Below are 21,032 nucleotides of genomic sequence, written 5' to 3' on the forward strand. Positions count from 1 at the left end.
GTAGACGATTACTCTTCATTTTTTTTAATAACCAAGTTTCGCACCCGTACGGGTTTTTCGGGTTGCGCACGTGATGAATCCTTTTTTTAGGATTGATTAGGGCTTGCTACACTTGCGTAGTTTTGTCACTCTATTTTGTTTGTTCGGATTGACCAGACAGAAGCTAGAAAATGAGAATACTTTTTTTTTTAGGATTGATTAGGTCAGACCTTTTACGGTAGGAAATACAACCCTAAAAGTTGTGTCAAGCAAATTGGTTAGACATGTGAAAACGTATTTTGACAATCAATATGTTTTTATACTATTTGTTTTTGACACTTTTGGTTTCCTAGCACCTGAGGCCGTTGACCTTCTACATATAGTTCAAAAGGTGATGCATAACAATGTCATGTCTCATAGGTTTATCAATGTTGTGTTTACGAAAATTAGTTTTGCCATCCAAAAAGGCTTAACAACGCAACTTGTTGCCCGTTAGTCTTATATTCAAGTGTAAATAATGATTTATATATTGATTGAATTGATTTAAACAAATACAAGTTGATAAGTTTGCTAAAAAGAAGTTGATAAAATTATTATATCATCATTTGAAAAGAAAGATTATTGGAAGGGAAAAACATTTATATCAGTCAAAATAACTCTTTTTACTTGAATTTGAAGTCAAATTAATAATGGGTCCATTTAAAATAAAAATAGAAATTCTTATCCTTATTTGAATTTTTATTATTGTTTCTTCCGAATTTCGTCGTCATAACAGGTGCGCATTAATCACTTTGCTTGGCACTCACTCTCTGCAACTATTTCAGATTTTCCAAAGTCAAGTTACATTTTAGGGTTTCCTTTATTTTCTTCATCTCAGATTCATTCGATTCAATTTTGGATTCAATTTTATTTGTTGTGTAAATTTCAAAAACAAAAAATCGAAATTGCAGATCCGAATGAAGGAGTGATTAGTTTAATTTTCACGATTCGAAATGTCTGAGAATAATCACTTATCGGAGCGGATTCCGGATTTGGATTCTCAATCAAATGGGGTTAATACCGAATCAAACATTGATACTTATCAAAATCAGGTACATATTCCAAATAATATATACGTAATTGAAATTGGGATAATGTAAAGTTTTAATTCTTAATCAATTAATGGGATTGGGTGAAGCAGGTAACACATGTTGATCTCAAAGATGAAGTTCTGGGAGAATCTGAAGATGTTAAATCTACAGAGGATAACATGTTTGTTGATTGCCCCGACGAGCTAATCACGTTCGACGGTAAGCAAAAGGAAGAAGAAGCTGTAGCTGCTGATGAAAATGAAGAGGAAAGTCAAATTCTGCATCAACAACAGAGTCATTTTGGTGAACTGGACAATGGCGTAGCTGGGGAGCTGGAACAGCTGCGGGTGAAGTTGGAGAATGCTGTTGCTGAGAAAGAAAGTGTTGTGAATGAATATCAGGTGTGCTAGCATAGGTTAAAGACTTAAAGTTTGTTTGTTTATTTTGTTGTTGAGAAAGAAAATTTTGTTAATTTATTTATTTTGGTGATATTCAGGAGCTTTTATCTGCGAGGGACCGCGAGATAGAGAATCTAAATGAAAAGGTTTCACAATTAATGATATCGAATGAGAGCCTGCAAGCTTCATCGGAAGCCCAACTTGAAAAGGATGGTGATATTGATAATGTGATCGATAGGATGATATCCTCTCTTGCAAGTGTTGTTAATCAAGGGCAATTATTGGATGATTCTAGAAGTGGGAAAATAGTGTATATCGAGGAAAGCACTGCGGTTTTGATTGAAAAGTATAATCAGATGCTTTCTGATATTTATCAACTTGGACAGTCTTTTTCTGAGGTTGGCTCTGATACTGGGGAACTGGAATATGGGAACATACTTGTTGATGCTCGTGGTGGGTTACTGGAGCTCAAGAGAAAGGAAGATCAATTGGTTGATAAGCTGTCTCATTTAGAAAGCGAAAATCAGAAACTGGTAGAAGAGCTTGACAAGGAAAGGACGGTGATAGGGACATTGAATACTGAGCTTGGAAATATAAAAGTAGAACTTGAGCAGGAAAAGGTCAAATCTGCTAATACCAAAGAGAAGCTTAGTATGGCTGTGACAAAAGGAAAGGCATTGGTACAACAGCGAGATTCACTAAAGACGTCTCTGGCTGGTAAATCCAGTGAGCTTGAGAAATGCTTAACTGAATTGCAGGAGAAGTCAGCTGCACTAGAAGCCGCTGAACTTACTAAAGAGGAGTTGGCCCGGAGTGAAAATATGGTTGCATCCCTGAATACTTCACTACAACAAAATGATTCCATTTTTGTGCAAGTAGAAGAAATCTTGTCTCATGCCGAACTTGATCAGCCTGAAATGCTTGATTTGCCTGAGAGACTTCGATGGCTTGTGGATGACAGGAATAAACTGCAGGGTGCCTTCCTGGAATTACGCAAACTGAAGGAATCCCTATCTCTAGTGGACTTACCAGAACCTGTTTCATCATCTGATCTAGAATCACAAATGAACTGGCTTATAGTTTCTTCTCACAAGGCCCGCAATGATATTTATGTTCTACAGGAAGAAATTTCTACAATCAAGGAAGCATCCGTCAACTGTATTGATGATTTGAGTATTTTGCTTTTGGTAGACTCACAGGAAAAAGATTACCTTCGGTCTGAATTAACAGATTTGAGGTTCGAATATGGAGAACTTGTTGGCAAGAACCATCAGATTTCTTTGGAGAAGGATCAGATCGTGAAAATGTTAGTAGATTTTTCTGGTCTAAACATGGAAGATGAAGGAATTGATCAATTTTCTTCTAACACTTTGATGATCATTGACTTATGCTTTCAAAAAGTAAAAGGGCAGAATGGTACCCTCACCAGAGCATCTCATATTGATCCCGAATTGTTTGAAAGGGTTCAAAGTCTTCTGTATGTTAGGGATCAGGGCTTAAACCTCTATGAGGATATACTGGAAGAAGATATTCTAATCAGATCAGATGTGAATAAACTGGCCAATGAGTTAAAAGTGGTATCCAACGAAGTTATAGCACTGAAAGAAGAAAAGAGTTCTCTGCTGAAAGACCTTGAACGATCAGAGGAGAAGACTGGCATGCTTAGGGACAAGTTGTCCATGGCAGTTAAGAAAGGAAAGGGATTGGTTCAAGATAGGGACAATCTAAAAGGTCTTATAAACGAAAAAAACTCAGAGATTGAGCAGTTGAAGGTTGATTTGGAGAAGCAAGAATCTGTAGTTTCTGAATACAGGGATGAGATCAATAGATTGTCCAGTGATTTGGAAAGAGATAAGGACAATCTACAAAGTCTTATAAATGAAAAGAATTCAGAGATTGAACAGTTGAAGGTTGATTTGCAGAAGCAAGAATCTATGGTTTCTGAATACAAGGATGAGATCAATAGATTGTCCAGTGATTCGGAAAGAGATAGGAACAATCAACAAGGTCTCATAAATGAAAAGAACTCAGAGATTGATCAGTTGAAGGTTGATTTGCAGAAGCAAGAGTCTGTAATTTCTGAATACAAGGACGAGATCAATAGATTGTCCAGTGATTCAGAAAGAGATAGGGACAGTCTACAAGGTCTCATAAACGAAAAGAACTCGGAGATAGAGCAGTTGAAGGTTGATTTGCAGAAGCAAGATTCTGTAGTTTCTGAATACAATGATGAGATCAATAGATTGTCCAGTGATTTGGAAATTATTCCAAAGCTAGAGGCTGATCTTTTGGAAATAAAAAGGGAAAGGAATCAGTTTGAACAGTTCTTGATGGAGAGCAATAACATGTTACAGAGAGTGATGGAGTGCATTGATGGTATTGCTCTTCCAGTTGATCCAGTCTTTGGTGAACCTATGGAAAAGGTGAAATGGCTTGCTGGTTATGTCAATGAATGCCAAGAAGCTAAGGTACATGTAGAGCAACAGTTGCAGTTAGTAAAGGAGGAGGCCAGTATACTTGAAGCTAAATTGGCAGAAGCCCATGAAACTGTAAACTCCCACGGGCAAAGATTATCTTCTTCCGAGGGCAGTGTTTCTCAACTTGCTGAAGAAAAGGCAGAGTTAGAACAAGAGAAAGAAAAAGTTGTGGAAGAGTTACAGAAAGTTAAAGAAAAAGTTGCTGAAGTTTGCAGTACTAGTAAGTCACTTGAAGACGCTTTATCACAGGCAGAAAAAGATATTTCTGTTCTTTCCGAGGAGAAAGAGCAGGCTCAAGTATCTAGAGTTGCTGCAGAGACAGAGTTAGAGAGAGTTAGAGATGAAGCAGACAGGCAGACAAGAGAACTATCAGAGGCCAGCATTACCATAAAGGATCTAGAAGTTGAACTATCTCAGGTTGAGAGTAAGGTGAATTTATTGACCGAAAAGAATAATGCTGATCAAGCTGTCAAGACTGAATTGGAAAATGAATTGAAGAAGCTGCAAGATGAAGCAGCAAATAATGCTAGCAAGTTGGTAGGTTCCTCTGAAACTATAAAATCAATGGAAGATGCATTGTTGAAGGCGCAAGATGATATTTCTACCCTGGAAGATGCAAATAAAATTGCCAAACAGGAGATATCTTCGCTCAGTTTAAAGTTAAATTCATACATGGATGAGTTAGCTGGAAAGAATGGCAGCTTAGAGAACAAGTCTCTAGAGCTCATTGGATTCCTTAATGATCTTCAGGTGCTTATGAAAGACGATACTCTATTTCTTAGGATAAAACAATGCTTTGAGAAAAAATGTGAGACCCTGAAGAATGTGGATCTCATTGTGAGCAAAGTAAGAAACCATATTTCCCTGTCCGCTAAGGATTCTGTAGGGCACCTTGAGATGGAGGTAACATTCTTACTATCCTTTTTTAGCCAGTTATTTTCTCAAGTTGTGTATTTGATACTGTTTTGATTTAATCTACATATATTTGCCATCTAAATCTTTCGACCACTTTGATATGTGTCCACAAATAATTAGAAAAGTCTGGTGATTAATACATAATGATGTGAATTATGCACTCAATCCCATGAAAATTACACAGGGCTTCTGGGATCAAATATGTGTTGTTCCCAATGCTTTTGGGTCTGTTCAGTTATCCTGTATCACTCTTATAAATATTTTGATTGTATATGTGATGTTTTTTGTTCCAGGAAGATCCACCTGTGAGAAAATCATTTTCAGATGGCCTTGAAAAATTTGAAGTCGAACTGGACAACAGAGAGATTAATGGAATTGATATTGACACCATAGTTTCATCATTTGGAAAGATTGTGAAAGGATTTCAGATGAGAAATGAACATATTGCAGATAAGTTTGATGAATTTTCTGATTCTATTGATGCCTTTATTTCTCCTCTCCATGGAAAACTACTGGAAACAGAGTCTAATATAATGGCTATTGTTGAGCACGTGGAAGGGATGAAAGAAAAGGCAAATAGCGTGACAAAGTTGAACGAAGAAAAGGATAATATTATTGCCGCTTTAGAGAACGATATCAGTTTATTGCTGTCTGCATGCACTGATTCTACCAGTGAACTTCAGAAGGAAGTTCACCAAAATCTTGGGCAACTTGGCTCCACTTTTGAGGTTGAGAAGCTAAACCACAATGCAGATGAACAAGTAGAACATTATAAGAACAACGCATATGCAGACGCTTCAAGAAAGTTGATAAATGCTTCTGGAGAAGTTCAAACTTTGATTAGACAGTTCAAATTTAAAAGTGAGCAAGTAGATGCAACAGTTAGAGATTTGCAGACCAAATTGAACGAAACAACAGTTGCTTTTGAATTGGCTACAGAGGAGAAAGACTTAAATATGAACAAAGTTTTGCAGTTGGAGTCTGATATTCAATCACTCGAAAATGCATGCACTGAGCTTAAGGATAAGGTAGAGCATTATCATATTCTAGAAGAAAAATTAAAGGACAAAGAGGCAGAGATTTCATCAATGCACAGTGCTTCATTGAAAAAAGAAGGTATAAAGTGTCGAAATCTGTTTTGACCTAACCATGTTGAATTTATTTTTAACTTGCATTTGTTGATTTACTTTGTTATGACTAGATTTTCCTTTTTGCATCGGCAGAAAGCTCCATCCTTTCAACATCTCAGTTGAGAGATATCTTTGACAAGATAGATAGGATTGAAATCCCTATTGTAGAATCTGAAGATAGTATGGAGTCACATACTTCAGACCCTGTGAAGAAGCTCTTTTACATTATTGATAGTGTTACTAGGTTGCATCATCAAATAAATTCTCTATCTCATGATAAAAAAGAGATGCAATCAATCCTCGAAACTAAGGCCCTTGAAAATAAGGATCTAAAGGAGGAAGTTAAACAACTAAATAGTCACTGTGAAGACTCAAAAATGATCAAGAATGAACTGTCTGAATTGACCTCTGTCTTAGAAAAAATATTAGATATTTTGGGAGCCAACAACTGGGTTGTAGATAGACAATCTAAAGGTTTTAGAGAATTATTGCCACCATTGGAAAAGCATATCATTGCCATTCTTTCAGAATCTGAAAATTCAAAATCTAAGGCTCATGAACTTGGTATTAAATTAATTGGAAGTCAGAAGGTTATTGATGACTTAACAACCAAGGTTAAATTACTTGAAGATACGATTCAAGATAGGATTTCTCAGCCAGAAATTGTCCAGGAAAGGAGCATATATGAAGCACCCTCATTGCCTGCTGGCTCCGAGATAACTGAAGTTGAAGAGGTGTTATATTTTAACAGTTTTCCGAACTTAAATTTTTTGTATGATCCAATATCAGGGTCTACAAGACCATTTCAATCTAAATGTTTAGCCGTTGTTACATTGAAAATAGAACTTATTTCATATCATTCTTTTGTGTCATTATATAGATGGGTCCAAGTGATTGATAGTTGACAGAAATACATCATTTAGATATGTCTGTTAGTGCTTTATTTTATTCTTGGATTCGAGCTGATGAATTAGGAATTTAGCCTTGTATTGGAACTTTATTTGTTTCCTGGTTTATCACTCTTGTTTTATCTGCTACTAATTTATTATGGTGCTGCATTCTCAAAGTTGAAATGTTTTTTTTCTAGCTGCCAAAAGAAAATATCAAAGTGATTAAGTGCATATATTAAGAGTTTTCTTATTTACGCAGGGATCTCTTGGCAAAAAAGCATTATCTCCTGTCCCATTGGCTGCTCATGTGCGAAATATGCGAAAAGGATCTAGTGACCATCTTGCACTAGATATTGGTGGGGAGTCTGATCAATTAATCAACAGTGCTGATACCGATGATGATAAAGGTATTTACTAGTTGCTCTTCACTGTAAATTGTTTGATTTTAAAACTTGAATACTTAATAATAGATTACTTTGCAGGTCATGCATTCAAGTCTCTGAACACTTCTGGATTCGTACCGAAACAAGGAAAGCTCATTGCAGATCGTATTGATGGAATCTGGTAAGTTGCTATTTTCTATACATCATATTTACCTTTGGTTAAGCAGGAGTATTTTTTTTTTTAACGAATAAAGTAGAAGTATTTTTAGAATTGCCTGTTTCAGCATTTTAACATGTAACCGCGAAAGGCAAAAGCACTCTTCAAATTTACATTGCAAAATAGATGTCGCTTATTTGTAATGTTGAACTCAGATGATCTAAAATCCTTAAGGTGGTGTTTCGCGTAGAATATCAAACAGCTTAACTCTAGACTAGAGATGATGTTTAGTGGTAGGACCTAGAAGATACTTACACTCATTGGGAAAGATCCTTAAATGGAACATGTATAGATGTACTAGACCATTAAACTGATGCAGGGTATGTTATCATCCTTGGAGTAAATAAACTGTAGGCTTTTTTAAGAACATTCAGTTTCGAATATGATTCAAGACAAATAATTAAAATTAATTTATTGGTGCTTGTTTATTATATTTGAAGGTAAAATGGTCGAAAAGATTTTGTTTAGATAACTAAATGATGATAATTTAGTGATTCCATCTTTATTATATCAATGCTAATAGTTCCATTAATTCAATTTAAATACCTCAAAATTCAAAATTCACATGTTTTATTTATTTATCATGAAAAATTCAGTCATTTTTACCATTAAATTTTTTAATGCTACCAAACACACTTATGTTGGGTTTGATTTCTTTATGCAGGGTATCCGGTAGTAGGGTTCTTATGAATCGTCCCAGAGCAAGATTAGGACTCATTGGCTATTTGCTAATCATGCATTTATGGCTACTGGGGACGATATTGTAGAAAAATTGTGCTCTAGGCAATCTGGACTACTCAACACTTATGTCCTGCATTTGCAAATTGTAATGTAGATAGATATAGTAAATGTCATTTTGCTTCTGAATGAAGCCTACCCTGTTTTTCTTTAGTCTCATCACACCCTCTAATAGTTTTCTCTGCAATCACATTTTAGGGATTCAGAGATTATAGTTTTCATGTCTGGGTTCAGTTTTTTATAGGCTTCAATTATTTTTATTGTAATTGCAACCCTTACATTGTATTTGCCCTACATTTGTTTCAAAATTAAGGGATGTGGTAGGTAGGAAATAGGTAGATGAATTTTTTCACTTGTTAGTATAATAAAACTGTAGAGATATTTCAAGAGTGCCTCATTTCTATCTCAAGCAATGAATAAAGACATACTGAGGCTATTTGAAGATATTTGTTTCAACGATGCCTTTGAACTTGAAGCATAGGTATTTCATATCGACTTAGAAATATTTTATCATTTTTTAAGTTTAATTTAAACAAGTACTTTTATCTTCCACGTTTTATTTTATAATTATTTGTTCAACATAATTTTATGTACATCCTCTAAAAAAAAAAACGTAAGTTAATGTACATCAAAGTACAGATTATATTTTCCTTCTTATATATAATTAAAAAAAGAATTGATCATGCAGCACTGTTGCCACCTTTTGCAAGAATCTTAGAATTTTTTTAATCTGTTGACTGCTGTCCTAATTATATGGATAATATGTTAATTTATTTACCATAAATAGTTATCGGTGACTTTTTAACGGAAACAGAGTGTTATTAGAGGGTTAATATTGTTAAAAATGTAGATTAAAATAGCTGTAATGATAGTATAATAATATTAACGTAAATCCAACAGCTAGTTTTCGCTGCAGTTTGTTTCTCATTCTGCAGCCTTTATATAAAATGTTGTATTTCAAGCTTTTTCTTATTCAATTCCACCTCACATCTTTTATTTCTTTTTAATAATTAATCTTCATTCGTTTTACTCATAATTCTAACCATCTTCCAAGAATTTCTTCTGGTGTTGTTGAATATCATCACAAAGCAGCTTCAATCTCATGGCTTCGGTATGATCTTTTTCCCTCTCCATCCTTTTCAATAATCATGCAATGCATGTTGATTTTTGGTTATGTCATTTACTTTCTCATTAAGAACAAAATAAAAACTTATGAATGTAATGTGTATGGAATCCGTATTCAAACATTATTTTGTTAACGTTAATCCGATCATTGAATGTCTTTTGTTCAACAAAAATTGTTAAAGAAACATGTTTTTGTTCTTTCTAACGAAATTAGAAAGAAAAAATTGCTTTGGCTAAATATTAATTTTAATTATTTGGTGCTGTTTAAAGCAACATTTAACGTGATGTCTAAGCAACTAATGTGAAATTGAAGAGTTTAATTTTCAATCAATCAATTGTTTTGGTATTGATGACACAATGTATGTGCAGTATTCAGAACAAGATGGAAAGCCTCTACCCAAATTTGGGGAATGGGATGTAAATGATCCATCCTCAGCTGAAGGGTTTACTGTTATATTCAATAAAGCTAGAGATGACAAGAAAATTGCTTCTGCATCTGGAAGATTTCCTTCACAACGACGATATGACTCTCGCACCGGTCGCACCAACGATAATAATAAAAATTTAAAGGCTTCCTCAAAGGTACCTAATAACAAACTTGTATTATTGATGACAATAATCAATAATAAATTGTGTTAGGTTATTGTGAAGCTGGGTGATTTATTTACAATTGGTTTTGTGTGCAGAAAAAATGGCTTTGCTTTGGCGCTTAGACGATGATATAAAGATGCATATGTAGTTTTTGATGTCGGCACATGTGATTACAATTAATCTCATCAATACGAGGCAAAGGGGAGAAACTTAGAATGAAAAAAATAGTTCAGCTTGCTCAAATCATCCGCGTAGCTTCTAGATGTTGATTTTATGCATCAAGCTACTTTATTATACTCCTAAGCAACATTAAAAGTTTAATTGTAAATATATACGCTAATCAATTCAACATTTTTGGTATATATTGCTTTGAGAAACAGTGTCTTTTTATTTGTTGCTTTTTTTATAATTTTGTTGATGATGGTATATTGTAGTACTATTTTTTTTCTTCAGGAAATTGCTGATGATAGTATAATGTGATGTATTATAAAATCATTGTTAAAATCACGACCAATATCTTTCTGGTTCAACGAAGACAAAATGGGATTAATTTAAACCAAAAGCATATATAGTTATTAATGTTGATTGATGACCAACTATCGTTGATTTTTTTTATTTTTTTATGAACAAACTAGACTAGATTTAGTGATGCTGATAATTAAATTCTTAGCTCATGGGCTTCTAGATGAAAGACTTATTTTCTTATTCATTTACATTAATCCTCTTTTGCTTTATAATATTAATTAAATATACCATTACGTCATTTAATTGTTTTTCATAGATAGTAGAATGAAAATAATATTTTTTTGAGGAAGTATATGAAATAATTTTGTATAAGCAAATTTTCCTTCAATTGTTTTTTTGTATAAGCTAATTTGTTGCGTACAATATTTTTTTTGAGAGGAAGTATATGAATTAATTTTAAATAATCTATGATGTATTTTTCTTTACACATTTGATTGAAAAAGCATTAAAAAAATAGTTTATCTAACATATATTGCACATGTTAAAATAACTAAAAGTAATAATTTTTTTTTCGTTGAAGGAAAAATAACAAGTTTTTATTAAAAAGCAACAACTATTTATTAAAAATTTATATTATTTGATATAAAATGTATAAGATTCAATTCAAAGTTACTATTTTAAACTTCTTACCTGATATAAAAACCTTTAAAAAAACACAACACAAGAGTGTTTGATATTCCGGAGTTAAGTGAAAAGTAAATAAAATCCGATTAATTTCTTTTTCACAATTATACTCAAATAGTTTGGGGGTAATAATTATTTTCGTTCTGTAATGACTAGTCACAATAGTCCATCAATGTATCAAAATTTTAAAATAGTCCGTGATTATGCATTATGTTCGTCAAAATAGTCTCTGACTATTTTAAATAAGTAAGTATATTGGACGACTATTTTAACGTCAGAGACTATTTTGACCAACGAAGTGCACAATCAAAAAATATTTTGAAAATTTTTAGACATTAAAATGACTATTATGATTATTCATTAGATTAAAACAACTATTACCGCTATAATTTGATGTTTATGTTAAGCTTATAAACAACACAATACTTTTTCTTTTTGAACACTCCTAAATCATAGGCAAATACTGTGCACTACATACATACATACAGTAAATCGAAGTGTGAAACAAAAGAGCACGTGGAAGTGTTGTTGACTAGGAAAACAAAGAAAGAACAAAAAACAACATTGTCTGTCAGCTAAGATTGAATGCAACAACAACCTGATGAACAGAAACTGAATCTGCTGTTGTACTTTGTACCTGAGTCAGATGAATGGCGAATTTCAAGTGTGCCGTCAAAGGTGGCTGTCCCACTGATTATGTTGCTGTTACCGTTTCCATTCTCTCCTTCATTCTGTAAGCTTCTCTCTTTCTTTTTCTGCCTAATTCACTTTCTAATATAACATGTTTGATATTATGCCTCTATCAATTTTGAGCTTAACAACTTCTAATCTTACTTATATTTCCTTCACCCCTTTCTGATTTACCTTTTTTCTTTTCTTTTTTTCTTTCATGATTTATGTGATTCACTTATAGTGTGCTTTAGTTTGGCCTTTAGACCGCTTATTCAACAGGTAGTTAGGTACTTATTATGACACATCGTCACCGATAATAATTTGAGAAAATTGAACATAACCACATGTGCTGGTGTTGTGTCGGTATCTGTCACTGACACATGTCGGACACCAGACACGCTTATGAACATATCATCAACTATTATGGTAAGCTCTTTAAAACTATTACCCAAGTGGATGTGTCATAAGTTGAAATAAGCTCTTCCAAACCCTCTTAACCTTATTGTTGAATTGAAGCATCATTTGTTTTGAAATATAAATTGAGCTCTTAAACTTATGCATATTGTATCGGTAATGGTTGGCTTCTATCTTTCAGGCTTCTCATATGGTCAATATTTCCCTTCATAGTTCACAAGGTTCCTCGTACTAAAGGCAGTGGTTTCTGGATACCTGTAATTCAAGTTGTTGCCAGCTTCAACCTTCTTCTATCAATTATGGTAGAAAAAGAGTTCTTTATGTATATGTTACTGATTTTCTATGAAAAAATAAAACAATATTCGTTGTTCAGTCGTTACAGTAGTAAATGGTTAGTATTGCCCTGTTTGTTTTCATGCTTAGCTATCTATATTTTTCTTAATGCAGATGTCACACAATTTCTTCAAATTTGAAAAGAGCCATTGGTGGCAGTCATGTTACTTGTGGGCAGGTTAGCTTCTTGCCGTCTATTCTGACTTATTTATACTTCATATTTGAACATATGAATATTTGTTACTTGTTAGCATAACCATACTTTGTGTTTATTTCCAGTTTGGGGTGAAGGTCCACTAGGGTTTGGTTTGCTGTTGAGCTCTCGCATAACACAAGCATTTCAGTTGTATTTTATTTTCGTCAAGTAAGTGACTACCTGATATTCAGTTGTTAGGCTCTATAGCTTTCAGATGCTTCCTTAGGTTTTTCACTTTGCCCCTTGAAATTTCTACCTCCACCCTTTTTTTGTGGCGCGAAAATATAACCCCTCATTTTCTCTGTGTGTATTTTGCAGCTTTTTATATGTACTCACCCCACTGCTTAACAAGTGCTAAATGAGTTACCGTCCACTTGTAAGTTGTGTGCTGAATTAAATTTCTTTACTGCTATTTCAGGAGGCGTTTACCGCTGATCAGATCATTCCTTTTAATTCCACTTATTCTTTTGCCCTGGATTATAGGTGCTGCTGGTAAGAATCTGAATTAATTTTAAGTTACTTTTTGCTTTTGTTTGTGTTACATAGACTTTGCTGCTGGGAGTAGAGGTGGCTATAAATTTATCCGTGTACTTTGATGGTTTTTCACCTGTAGAGTTGCATTTTTTTTATCTATGTTAATGTGATGTATTGTGTTCTTTCAAAATTTTGCTGGACATTGTCTACTTCAGTTGAACGAGTAATTCGTTTTTGAAATCTTTCTGCAGTAGCCAGTATGTACTTAGTATTCGCAACATCTTGTGGAATTTCTAGAAATGATTGTCAGAATCCCCCTTTGCCTAGCTTAAGTTGCCATGTTGCTGTATTTATTTCTAATGAAGCTGTTAATTTTCTCTCCAGTTATCCATATAAAGAAGCCTCTTAGCAATCGCTGCCACATGTCAGTTCAGTGGACCATACCAGTTGTTTGCCTTCATGCGTTGTATGTTGCCACTTTGGTTGGGGTAACTGCTGCTGTGCATCATATAGAGTTCAGGTTTGATGAACTCAGAGACCTCTGGCGAGGAATACTTGTATCATCCGTATCCGTTGGTATACTTTTTCATACTAATATTAGACTAAGAATTTGTCTGCTGCCTGTTTGAAAGATGGTAAAATCTTGAGTAAGTTTTGGGGGGATGAGGACACTGATGCTACTGATAGCACATTGGAACCTGATACTGACCATGAGGCTCACAAGAGCAACTGTCAAAGCTCTCTGGAGCATGATATAGACACAGATGGTACTCTAGCCAATTTGAAGGAAACTCACTCTGCTGACCAGTACCTTCTGCAGCATTCTCATGAAGATGGTTTTATTAAACCAGGCAAGAAAGGCAGGAAGAAAGCTGCTAAAAGTAAAACCTTAGATGGTAACAGTACTGTCAGAGTTTCAACTAGACATAAGAAGACTAGTGTTCGCCTTAAGGAACAAGCATGAAGTGCATCTATTGGCTTATTAGGGGAATTGGGAACACTAAAACTCAAATTCAACTTAAACAAATGGGCTTTTCAAAATGCTGTATAGAGATTCATTAGGTTTACCATTAACTAGAATTGTTATGGACTGATCTTGTACGAAGGTTCAGGCCTCTCCTGCATTTATTTTAGTTTCCAAGCTTGATCAAAAATTAAAATAAATAGGGAAACAGACCATAATATAAAAGGAAATATGAGAAGAACTAATCCCAAGATATAATCTAAGATACTCTAAATTACTTCAAGATATTGCAAGATATTTTTCTTATATTCTAACTTATATTTTCTGGATATCTCAGCTTGGTGGTCTCAATAATTTAACCTATGTTCATTTCTTGTGTCAGCTGTATGGGTTACTGCTTACATACTTAATGAAATTCATGACAATATCTCATGGCTTCAAGTTGTCTCCAGATTTCTTCTTTTAGTTTTGGTATGCTTTCCGACTGCTTTTTTCTTTTTTGCATTACAATGAAATAACAAACATCGTCCGTGCATTGGAAGTATCAATTCAAAGTCATTAGTTATGCTGTTGATCTTTTATTTACTTCATCTTATGTTGTCTCCATTTAAAGGCTAGCATACTTGTGCTGGCTTTCTTTTCAATATCAAGTTCACAACCACTGCTCTCACAAATCAGCTTGAGGAGAAGAGAATCCAGAGAATTTCGCACAATGGGCCAGGCTTTGGGCATACCTGATAGTGGGGTATTAACACAAAGTGAACCGATTTCGAGGGTAGATCCTAATGAACCGTTGGATAAGCTTCTCTTGAACAAGAAATTCAGGCAGTCTTTTATGGGATTTGCTGATAGGTAAAATGTCCTTCCGTTGACTCAATATGTTGGCATTGGCATACATTAATGGGAATTATGGTTTTGCTTATTTAAGGGAAATAATTCAAGTAAAATGTGTAAACCTGACACTGACATTTAATCACTACTTTTCGTGTTTGACAATTTTTAAATAAAGGCAGTATGTAACTCTTTGTTGTGTTGGCGAGTTGTGATTGGTTGTTTACACTGGCAGTTTATATCCTTTAATCTCTAAATAAAATTGGTTACATTTGGACTAAAGAATCCCGGTTGAGATAAATGAATCTTTTGAAATCTTATTCCACAGGGTCTTGAATGTTTTGGACCTAAACATCAAAGTAGAAGTAAAGAACTAAGAAAAAAAACCTTGTATTTTTTCGTTCAAAAGAATAATACCTTATTGTTGTAATATATCTACAGTTGCTTGGCTGGGGAGAGTGTGCACTTCTTTGATGAAGTACATGAGCTAAGTAAAATATCCGAACATGACTGCGTGAGAAGAATCTATATGGCAAGGCATATTATTGAGAAGTACATGGTTGCAGGTTGGTACTTGGTACATTCAGATAGCTTCCTTTTTCATCCCTTCCCTTGTTCTCCTCTATGAGACTCTGCTTTTGCCATTGCCAAAATTGTAAAACCAAAATTTTCTCAATCTTTTTATGATCACAACTTTTTTCAAACTTTATAGAAATAAATCACATGCTTGCAAGTTTTTCTTCCAACTGTAGGGTGCATGGTGTTTAATATTTGTTACGATGTAATTTTACAGGTGCAGCTATGGAGATTAACATCTCTCATAGAAGCAAACAGGAAATTTTATCAACATCCGACCTTGCACGCGCTGATCTCTTTCATAATGCACTTAATGAGATCGTGCACTTGATGAAAACAGTAAGTTCCTTAATTCAAAACAATTTGATGGGATTCCCTTGATTAAAATTAGCCTGGTTGTGGATGTATAGTTTTCATTTTCATCTAAATTAAATATATTCCATCCATCTCCCCAGAATTTAGCAAAAGATTACTGGTCATCAATGTTCTTCCTGAAGTTCCAGGAGGAATGCGATATGAGATGTAATGGCTACGAGCTTGAGCAAATGACAGGGTGGAATTATTCTCCAAGGTTAAGTTCTGTGCATGGTACAGATGATCCTTTTCACCATGATCATCTTCTGAAGAACTCAGAATGCGGCAATGATACCGACTCATGACTTGGTACTTGGTAGTGCTTATCAACTTGCCAAACCAGAGTTACCTTTTTAGAAAATTACTGATATACTTTTTTCCTATTCCATATATGGTTAGTGTCCACAAGTGAGGAGGTGTATGTAGGAAGGAAGACAAAAAGGGCAATTGTATTTTTGTTTTTAACTTTTTGTTAACATTTGTATAGTCAGGCTAGTATCATGTACATCTTGGCCTTGTTGCTTACACTGATAGTCTAATACTGATTTAATTTGAACCCTACACTTTGCAAGATACTTTAACCACTTCTTAGGTCTAGAGTTTTAAGCATATACAAGAGATCTTGTTGTACTCGCATCGTTGAGTGCAGCTTCCTAACAATGTCCTCTGTATGACGCACCTTCAATTCTGATTATTTCTTGTTTGTTTTTATCCCTAGGTGTTACCGAGATTATTTTTTATGCATGACAGTGTAAATTTTTATACACGTGCATTCAATCACATCAGTGTAGATATATGATACTTAATTACCTTTCGACAATTTATCATTCTCTAGCACTGAAGTTTTCCTCGCCTTCGCTCATAATCCTCTATTTCCTCTTAAAAGTCTCACATTTTCTGAAGCCATTGGTACTAACGGTAGAATTGGATTACTATAAAAATCAGTTTCAACAACAAATATATAAAATTCAAAAACTTATATCCTTGGTTGAACAAAGAAACACATGAACAACAAATGTCAATTTCGTCAGGAAAAAAAACACATGTCAATTCATGGGGCCCTTAACAGATATGAGACAACCCGTTTGCAATAATTATTATTATGTCAACACAAGAACAACAAATGGACATTAAGAATCTTCCACTTCTTTCATTGAACAGTTAGAGTTAGCTGTCGTAGGTAAGCGAGCGGCAGTTAACTACCGTTTACCAATGAACAATAATCAATTGTTGTTGAAGATATTTTCGTCAGTTTAAAGTGCGTGAGAGCAAAACAATGTGCGTCTATAGAGCACTTTTCTTACATTATATCTGACTATGACCACTCAATTCCATCCCCGCACACTACCAACATGCTTATTTATATTCATTCACGTCTTATGAAATCAAAGTTGTTGGTTGGTGAACATTTGATACATACCAAACAAAAACATACTAATTAGATTCCCTTTGTCAGAAGTGAAATACAATTTTAAAAACCTAGGAGTTCTCTTTCTTTATCTTTACCAAATGGATTTGCCAGATTTCTTCCTAGCAGCAACAATCACATTAGGCTTCATCTCCATATGTAAATCTCTATTCCATTTTCTCAACTGGATAAGGATCATGTTCTTGAGACCTCGCAAAAAACTCAAAGACTATGGTTCATGGGCTATAATCACCGGCTCCACCGATGGAATAGGCAAAGCCATGGCTTTTGAATTTGCATCAAAGGGACTCAACATTCTCTTAGTTGGTAGAAACCCTCTTAAACTTGAAGCAACATCAAAAGAGATAATAGATAGAAATTTTGGAAATGTTGAGGTAAAGTTTGTTGTTATAGACATGCAAAATATTAGTGGAGAGGAAATAATGAAAAGAGTAGAAGAAGCAATATATGGTTTAGATGTGGGAATTTTAGTTAATAGTGCTGGTGTGGCTTACCCTTATGCTAGATTTTTTCATGAGGTTGATTTGGATTTGATGGATGCTATTATCAAAGTGAATGTTGAAGGAACAACTTGGATTACAAAAGCTGTGCTTCCTAGTATGATTAAGAAGAGAAAAGGAGCTATTATTAACATTGGTTCTGGTTCCAGTGTTGTACTTCCTTCTTTTCCTCTTGTCACAATTTATGCAGCATCAAAAGCGTAAGTATCTCTATAAATTTGTTCTTTTTATTTATCAAAATGCACCCAAAATATTCTGATATTAAAGACATTGTTTTAAAAACCGGATTGGACGGCCGAAAATTGGGTGGAGCGACCTAATGGACTGGCAATGCTATTGAACGGGTATGAACCGATGACTTGGATTGAATCGGGTAAATACTATACCTCTTTTTCGATTTCTTTGTACATTTTTTCTGAAATTCTTAAAAAAACGACATCATTTTCCTATAAGAGATAAGGAGTTTAAGGTGCCGGATTAAAATCCGAACGAATGAGTAAATATTAATCTAACAACTTGTTACTAACATTAATCATTAAAAAAACGGCATGATTTTCACAGAGGCTTTGAATTTCTGTTTGATTTTGGTTGTTATAAAATTGATGACTTGTTTGGGTTTTAGGGTGGGTTATTTGTGTTTTGATAAATTTAATAATTTTTCTCTAACTATGGTTTAAAATTATTCTGTGTTTTAATTTGGTTGTTATACTGTTATACTATGTTGTGCTTTGCATATGTATATTGTTATTTAGGTTTCTGTTTATGTCTATCTTTAGTTTTTGCCTCTGCTTATGCCTTTAGTTGTGAAGTTATGTTTCGGTTCAATTTGGTTGTGATACAATCTTTTTTGTAGACGCCAAGATATACGACTGAGTTACTTAGATTCAGTCATACGGATCAACCGGTGATCCAACAATCTCTTCATGTCTTATAAGTATAGATTTTAGTATTTTTCACCCATTGAATTTTGTGTGTATGATGATAACTGTTGACTATAAGCCTTTCTTATCTTCATAAAAAATATTCGGAATAATTATATTCAATCAAAACTAAAAATTTGAATCCATATCTCGATGCTAATTTTACAGGTATCTTGCAATGTTCTCTGCATGCACCAGTTTGGAATACAAACACCACGGGATTGACATCCAGTGCCAGGTTCTCTCGTCGTCGCCTCTCTTCTTCACCTTCATGGTTTGATTGATTTGATGAATATTCTGTGATACAGGAAACTCTTACATAGATTTTGACGTTGATACCATTAATTAATGGTAGAAAATGTTATTTTGAAATAGTAAATAATAAACATAAGATTAATGATTTGATTTGAGACAACACCAATGATTAACAATATCGCATTAGACATACATCGACCATGTTTAACAGTAAATCAATTTGAATGTACAGGCTCCAATGTTTGTCTCAACAAAAATGACATGTGATATGAAGACATCACTTTTTGTTCCAACACCAGATAAATACAGCAAAGCATGCACAAAATGGATTGGCTATGAAAAATTGGTTGTGCCTTACTTCTTTCACAATCTGCAGTCGTTTCTCATAAGGAAAATTCCTGATGTACTCATGGATTCCTATATGCTACGTTTTTTTCTTTACCGGCGTGAAAAAGGACTCATCGACGACTCCCAAATCAAAGGATTAGAAGCATCTTGTAATTCTGAGACAAATCAACATTAGCTTCTATGTAAAAATAAGTTTGATGATGGAATCGAAGTCCCAGTGAATAATATGTATGTTGTATCCACCAACTAAATCAACATCTATATATGATTTGGATCGATCATTTGCCTATTATTACTATATTATTGTTTTCTTGATTTAGTTCTTATTCCCTTTGTCATAATTGAGGTAGTCTTTGTCGGTTATAATAATCTTAACCTCGTGGGTCAGTTGGTCAGGTTCTACTTGCTACATGCGATGTTTATTTCTTCTTTCTTCTTCTTAAATAATGTCTTAAACTACTTGTTACCATGACTCTAAAAAATATTTTCCAATTTCGTCACATATCTGTATAATACTAAGTAATACGAAGTATAATAAGGTGATTAAAAAGATTGTTGTAAATAGATTGAAACGAATGCTCAAGTTTTGACTAGGGCGACGACCCTCCGGGAAGACTGGAGGTCCGCGCAACTCATCAGAAAAGCAGGTGGCACGAATCCAGCCGCACCTCAACATGAGCCAAGCACACAAGAAGTGGTTCATTGGAAAAAACCAGCGAGAGGAAGGTACAAATGTAATATCGATGCCTCATTCTCCTCCTCTCTTAACCGAGTTGGTATTGGCATATGTATCAGAGATGATGCAGGTGACTTTGTGCTTGCGAAAACTGATTGGTTTTCTCCTTTATGTGAAGTCACGATAGGAGAAGCAGTTGGGTTACACACGGCGCTGCAGTGGATATCAGACCTCCAATTTGATAATGTTGATTTTGCCCTAGATTCAAAGCAGGACGTAGATTCTTTTCATACAGGAGTAGATGATGATAACGAACTTGGTTGTATTATTACGGCCTGTAGACAGTTGTTTCAGGATAGTTTTCAAAACTCTCATGTCGAGTTTAATAGGAGGCAAGCTAATGGGGTCGCTCACGAATTAGCGAGGGTAGCCCCATCATTTATGATGATGTACCGTCATGTATTTGGCATCTTTTGAGTAATGAAATGAATTGATTTCTTTCCTTAAAAAAAAAAAAAGATTGTTGTAAATAGATTGAAGCGGCTTAGCTTATACAAACATATCTCTCCTTTTTAGACAAGATTTACTCCAACTCGGATCATTCCTCAAAAAGTGATAATTGCTCAGGAAATGTTACACAACATGCAAAGAATGACATGTAAGATTGGTTATTTTTCTATCAAAGTTGATTTGTTGAAAGTATACGATTGAAGAAGTGGGTGTACCGACGGATCCAGAAATTTTGGAAAGTGGGGACACCACATACATATAAATTTGAAACATTAAATAAACGTATATAAATTTTGTGTCAAAGTGTGTTTATGTGTGGGCCAATAGAAAAATGTTGTGTGGTTTGTGTGGGCAATTTAGTCAACATTTCAACTATAACTATGTACTCCCTCCGTTTTAAATTGTATGTCACTTTAAAAAAATATTTGTCCCAAATTGTATGTCACTTTAGAATATCAATGAAACATTAATGTTATTTTTTCTATTATATCATTAATTATTTATTACTCTTTCTTTTT

The 21,032-nt window shown here is 34.2% G+C and overlaps 4 protein-coding genes across 7 annotated transcripts; all 4 read left to right on the forward strand.

The window, feature by feature from the left end:
• The first annotated feature begins 667 nt into the window (after positions 1-667).
• Positions 668-8,641, forward strand: LOC11433781 (golgin subfamily B member 1). 3 transcript variants are annotated; one of them, XM_024779594.2, is made up of 9 exons: positions 668-754; positions 930-1,070; positions 1,160-1,450; positions 1,546-4,827; positions 5,133-5,955; positions 6,063-6,703; positions 7,119-7,266; positions 7,342-7,423; positions 8,124-8,641. In XM_024779594.2, exons 2-9 carry the CDS (start codon positions 972-974, stop codon positions 8,224-8,226), a joined length of 5,469 nt encoding a protein of 1,822 aa, XP_024635362.1. In that variant the 5' UTR covers positions 668-754; positions 930-971; the 3' UTR covers positions 8,227-8,641. The 3 variants fall into 3 exon arrangements, with proteins under 3 accessions (XP_024635362.1, XP_039687554.1, XP_024635363.1); XM_039831620.1 differs by lacking the exon at positions 668-754 and having other exon boundaries at positions 761-1,070; XM_024779595.2 differs by lacking the exons at positions 668-754; positions 7,119-7,266; positions 7,342-7,423; positions 8,124-8,641 and having other exon boundaries at positions 761-1,070; positions 6,041-6,252.
• A 166-nt stretch (positions 8,642-8,807) lies between these two features.
• On the forward strand, positions 8,808-10,235 carry LOC11416109 (protein NOI4). Its single transcript, XM_003601808.3, has 3 exons — positions 8,808-9,308; positions 9,692-9,904; positions 10,009-10,235. Exons 1-3 carry the CDS (start codon positions 9,300-9,302, stop codon positions 10,033-10,035), a joined length of 249 nt encoding a protein of 82 aa, XP_003601856.2. The 5' UTR covers positions 8,808-9,299; the 3' UTR covers positions 10,036-10,235.
• A 1,284-nt stretch (positions 10,236-11,519) lies between these two features.
• LOC11427781 (regulator of G-protein signaling 1) lies at positions 11,520-16,451 on the forward strand. The gene is made up of 11 exons (XM_003601809.4): positions 11,520-11,795; positions 12,330-12,450; positions 12,596-12,659; positions 12,761-12,845; positions 13,096-13,169; positions 13,536-13,727; positions 14,498-14,586; positions 14,729-14,967; positions 15,388-15,512; positions 15,740-15,861; positions 15,978-16,451. The coding sequence occupies exons 1-11, from the start codon at positions 11,713-11,715 to the stop codon at positions 16,179-16,181; spliced, it is 1,398 nt and encodes a 465-aa protein (XP_003601857.2). The 5' UTR covers positions 11,520-11,712; the 3' UTR covers positions 16,182-16,451.
• A 275-nt stretch (positions 16,452-16,726) lies between these two features.
• On the forward strand, positions 16,727-19,608 carry LOC112420434 (very-long-chain 3-oxoacyl-CoA reductase 1). 2 transcript variants are annotated; one of them, XM_024779762.2, is made up of 3 exons: positions 16,727-18,005; positions 18,894-18,963; positions 19,213-19,608. In XM_024779762.2, exons 1-3 carry the CDS (start codon positions 17,386-17,388, stop codon positions 19,501-19,503), a joined length of 981 nt encoding a protein of 326 aa, XP_024635530.1. In that variant the 5' UTR covers positions 16,727-17,385; the 3' UTR covers positions 19,504-19,608. The 2 variants fall into 2 exon arrangements, 1 of the variants encoding a protein (XP_024635530.1); XR_003010502.2 differs by having other exon boundaries at positions 17,868-18,178; positions 19,213-19,284.
• Positions 19,609-21,032: the final 1,424 nt, after the last annotated feature.

This window comes from Medicago truncatula, chromosome 3 (assembly GCF_003473485.1).
Source record: "Medicago truncatula cultivar Jemalong A17 chromosome 3, MtrunA17r5.0-ANR, whole genome shotgun sequence".
NCBI classification, from domain to species: domain Eukaryota; kingdom Viridiplantae; phylum Streptophyta; class Magnoliopsida; order Fabales; family Fabaceae; genus Medicago; species Medicago truncatula.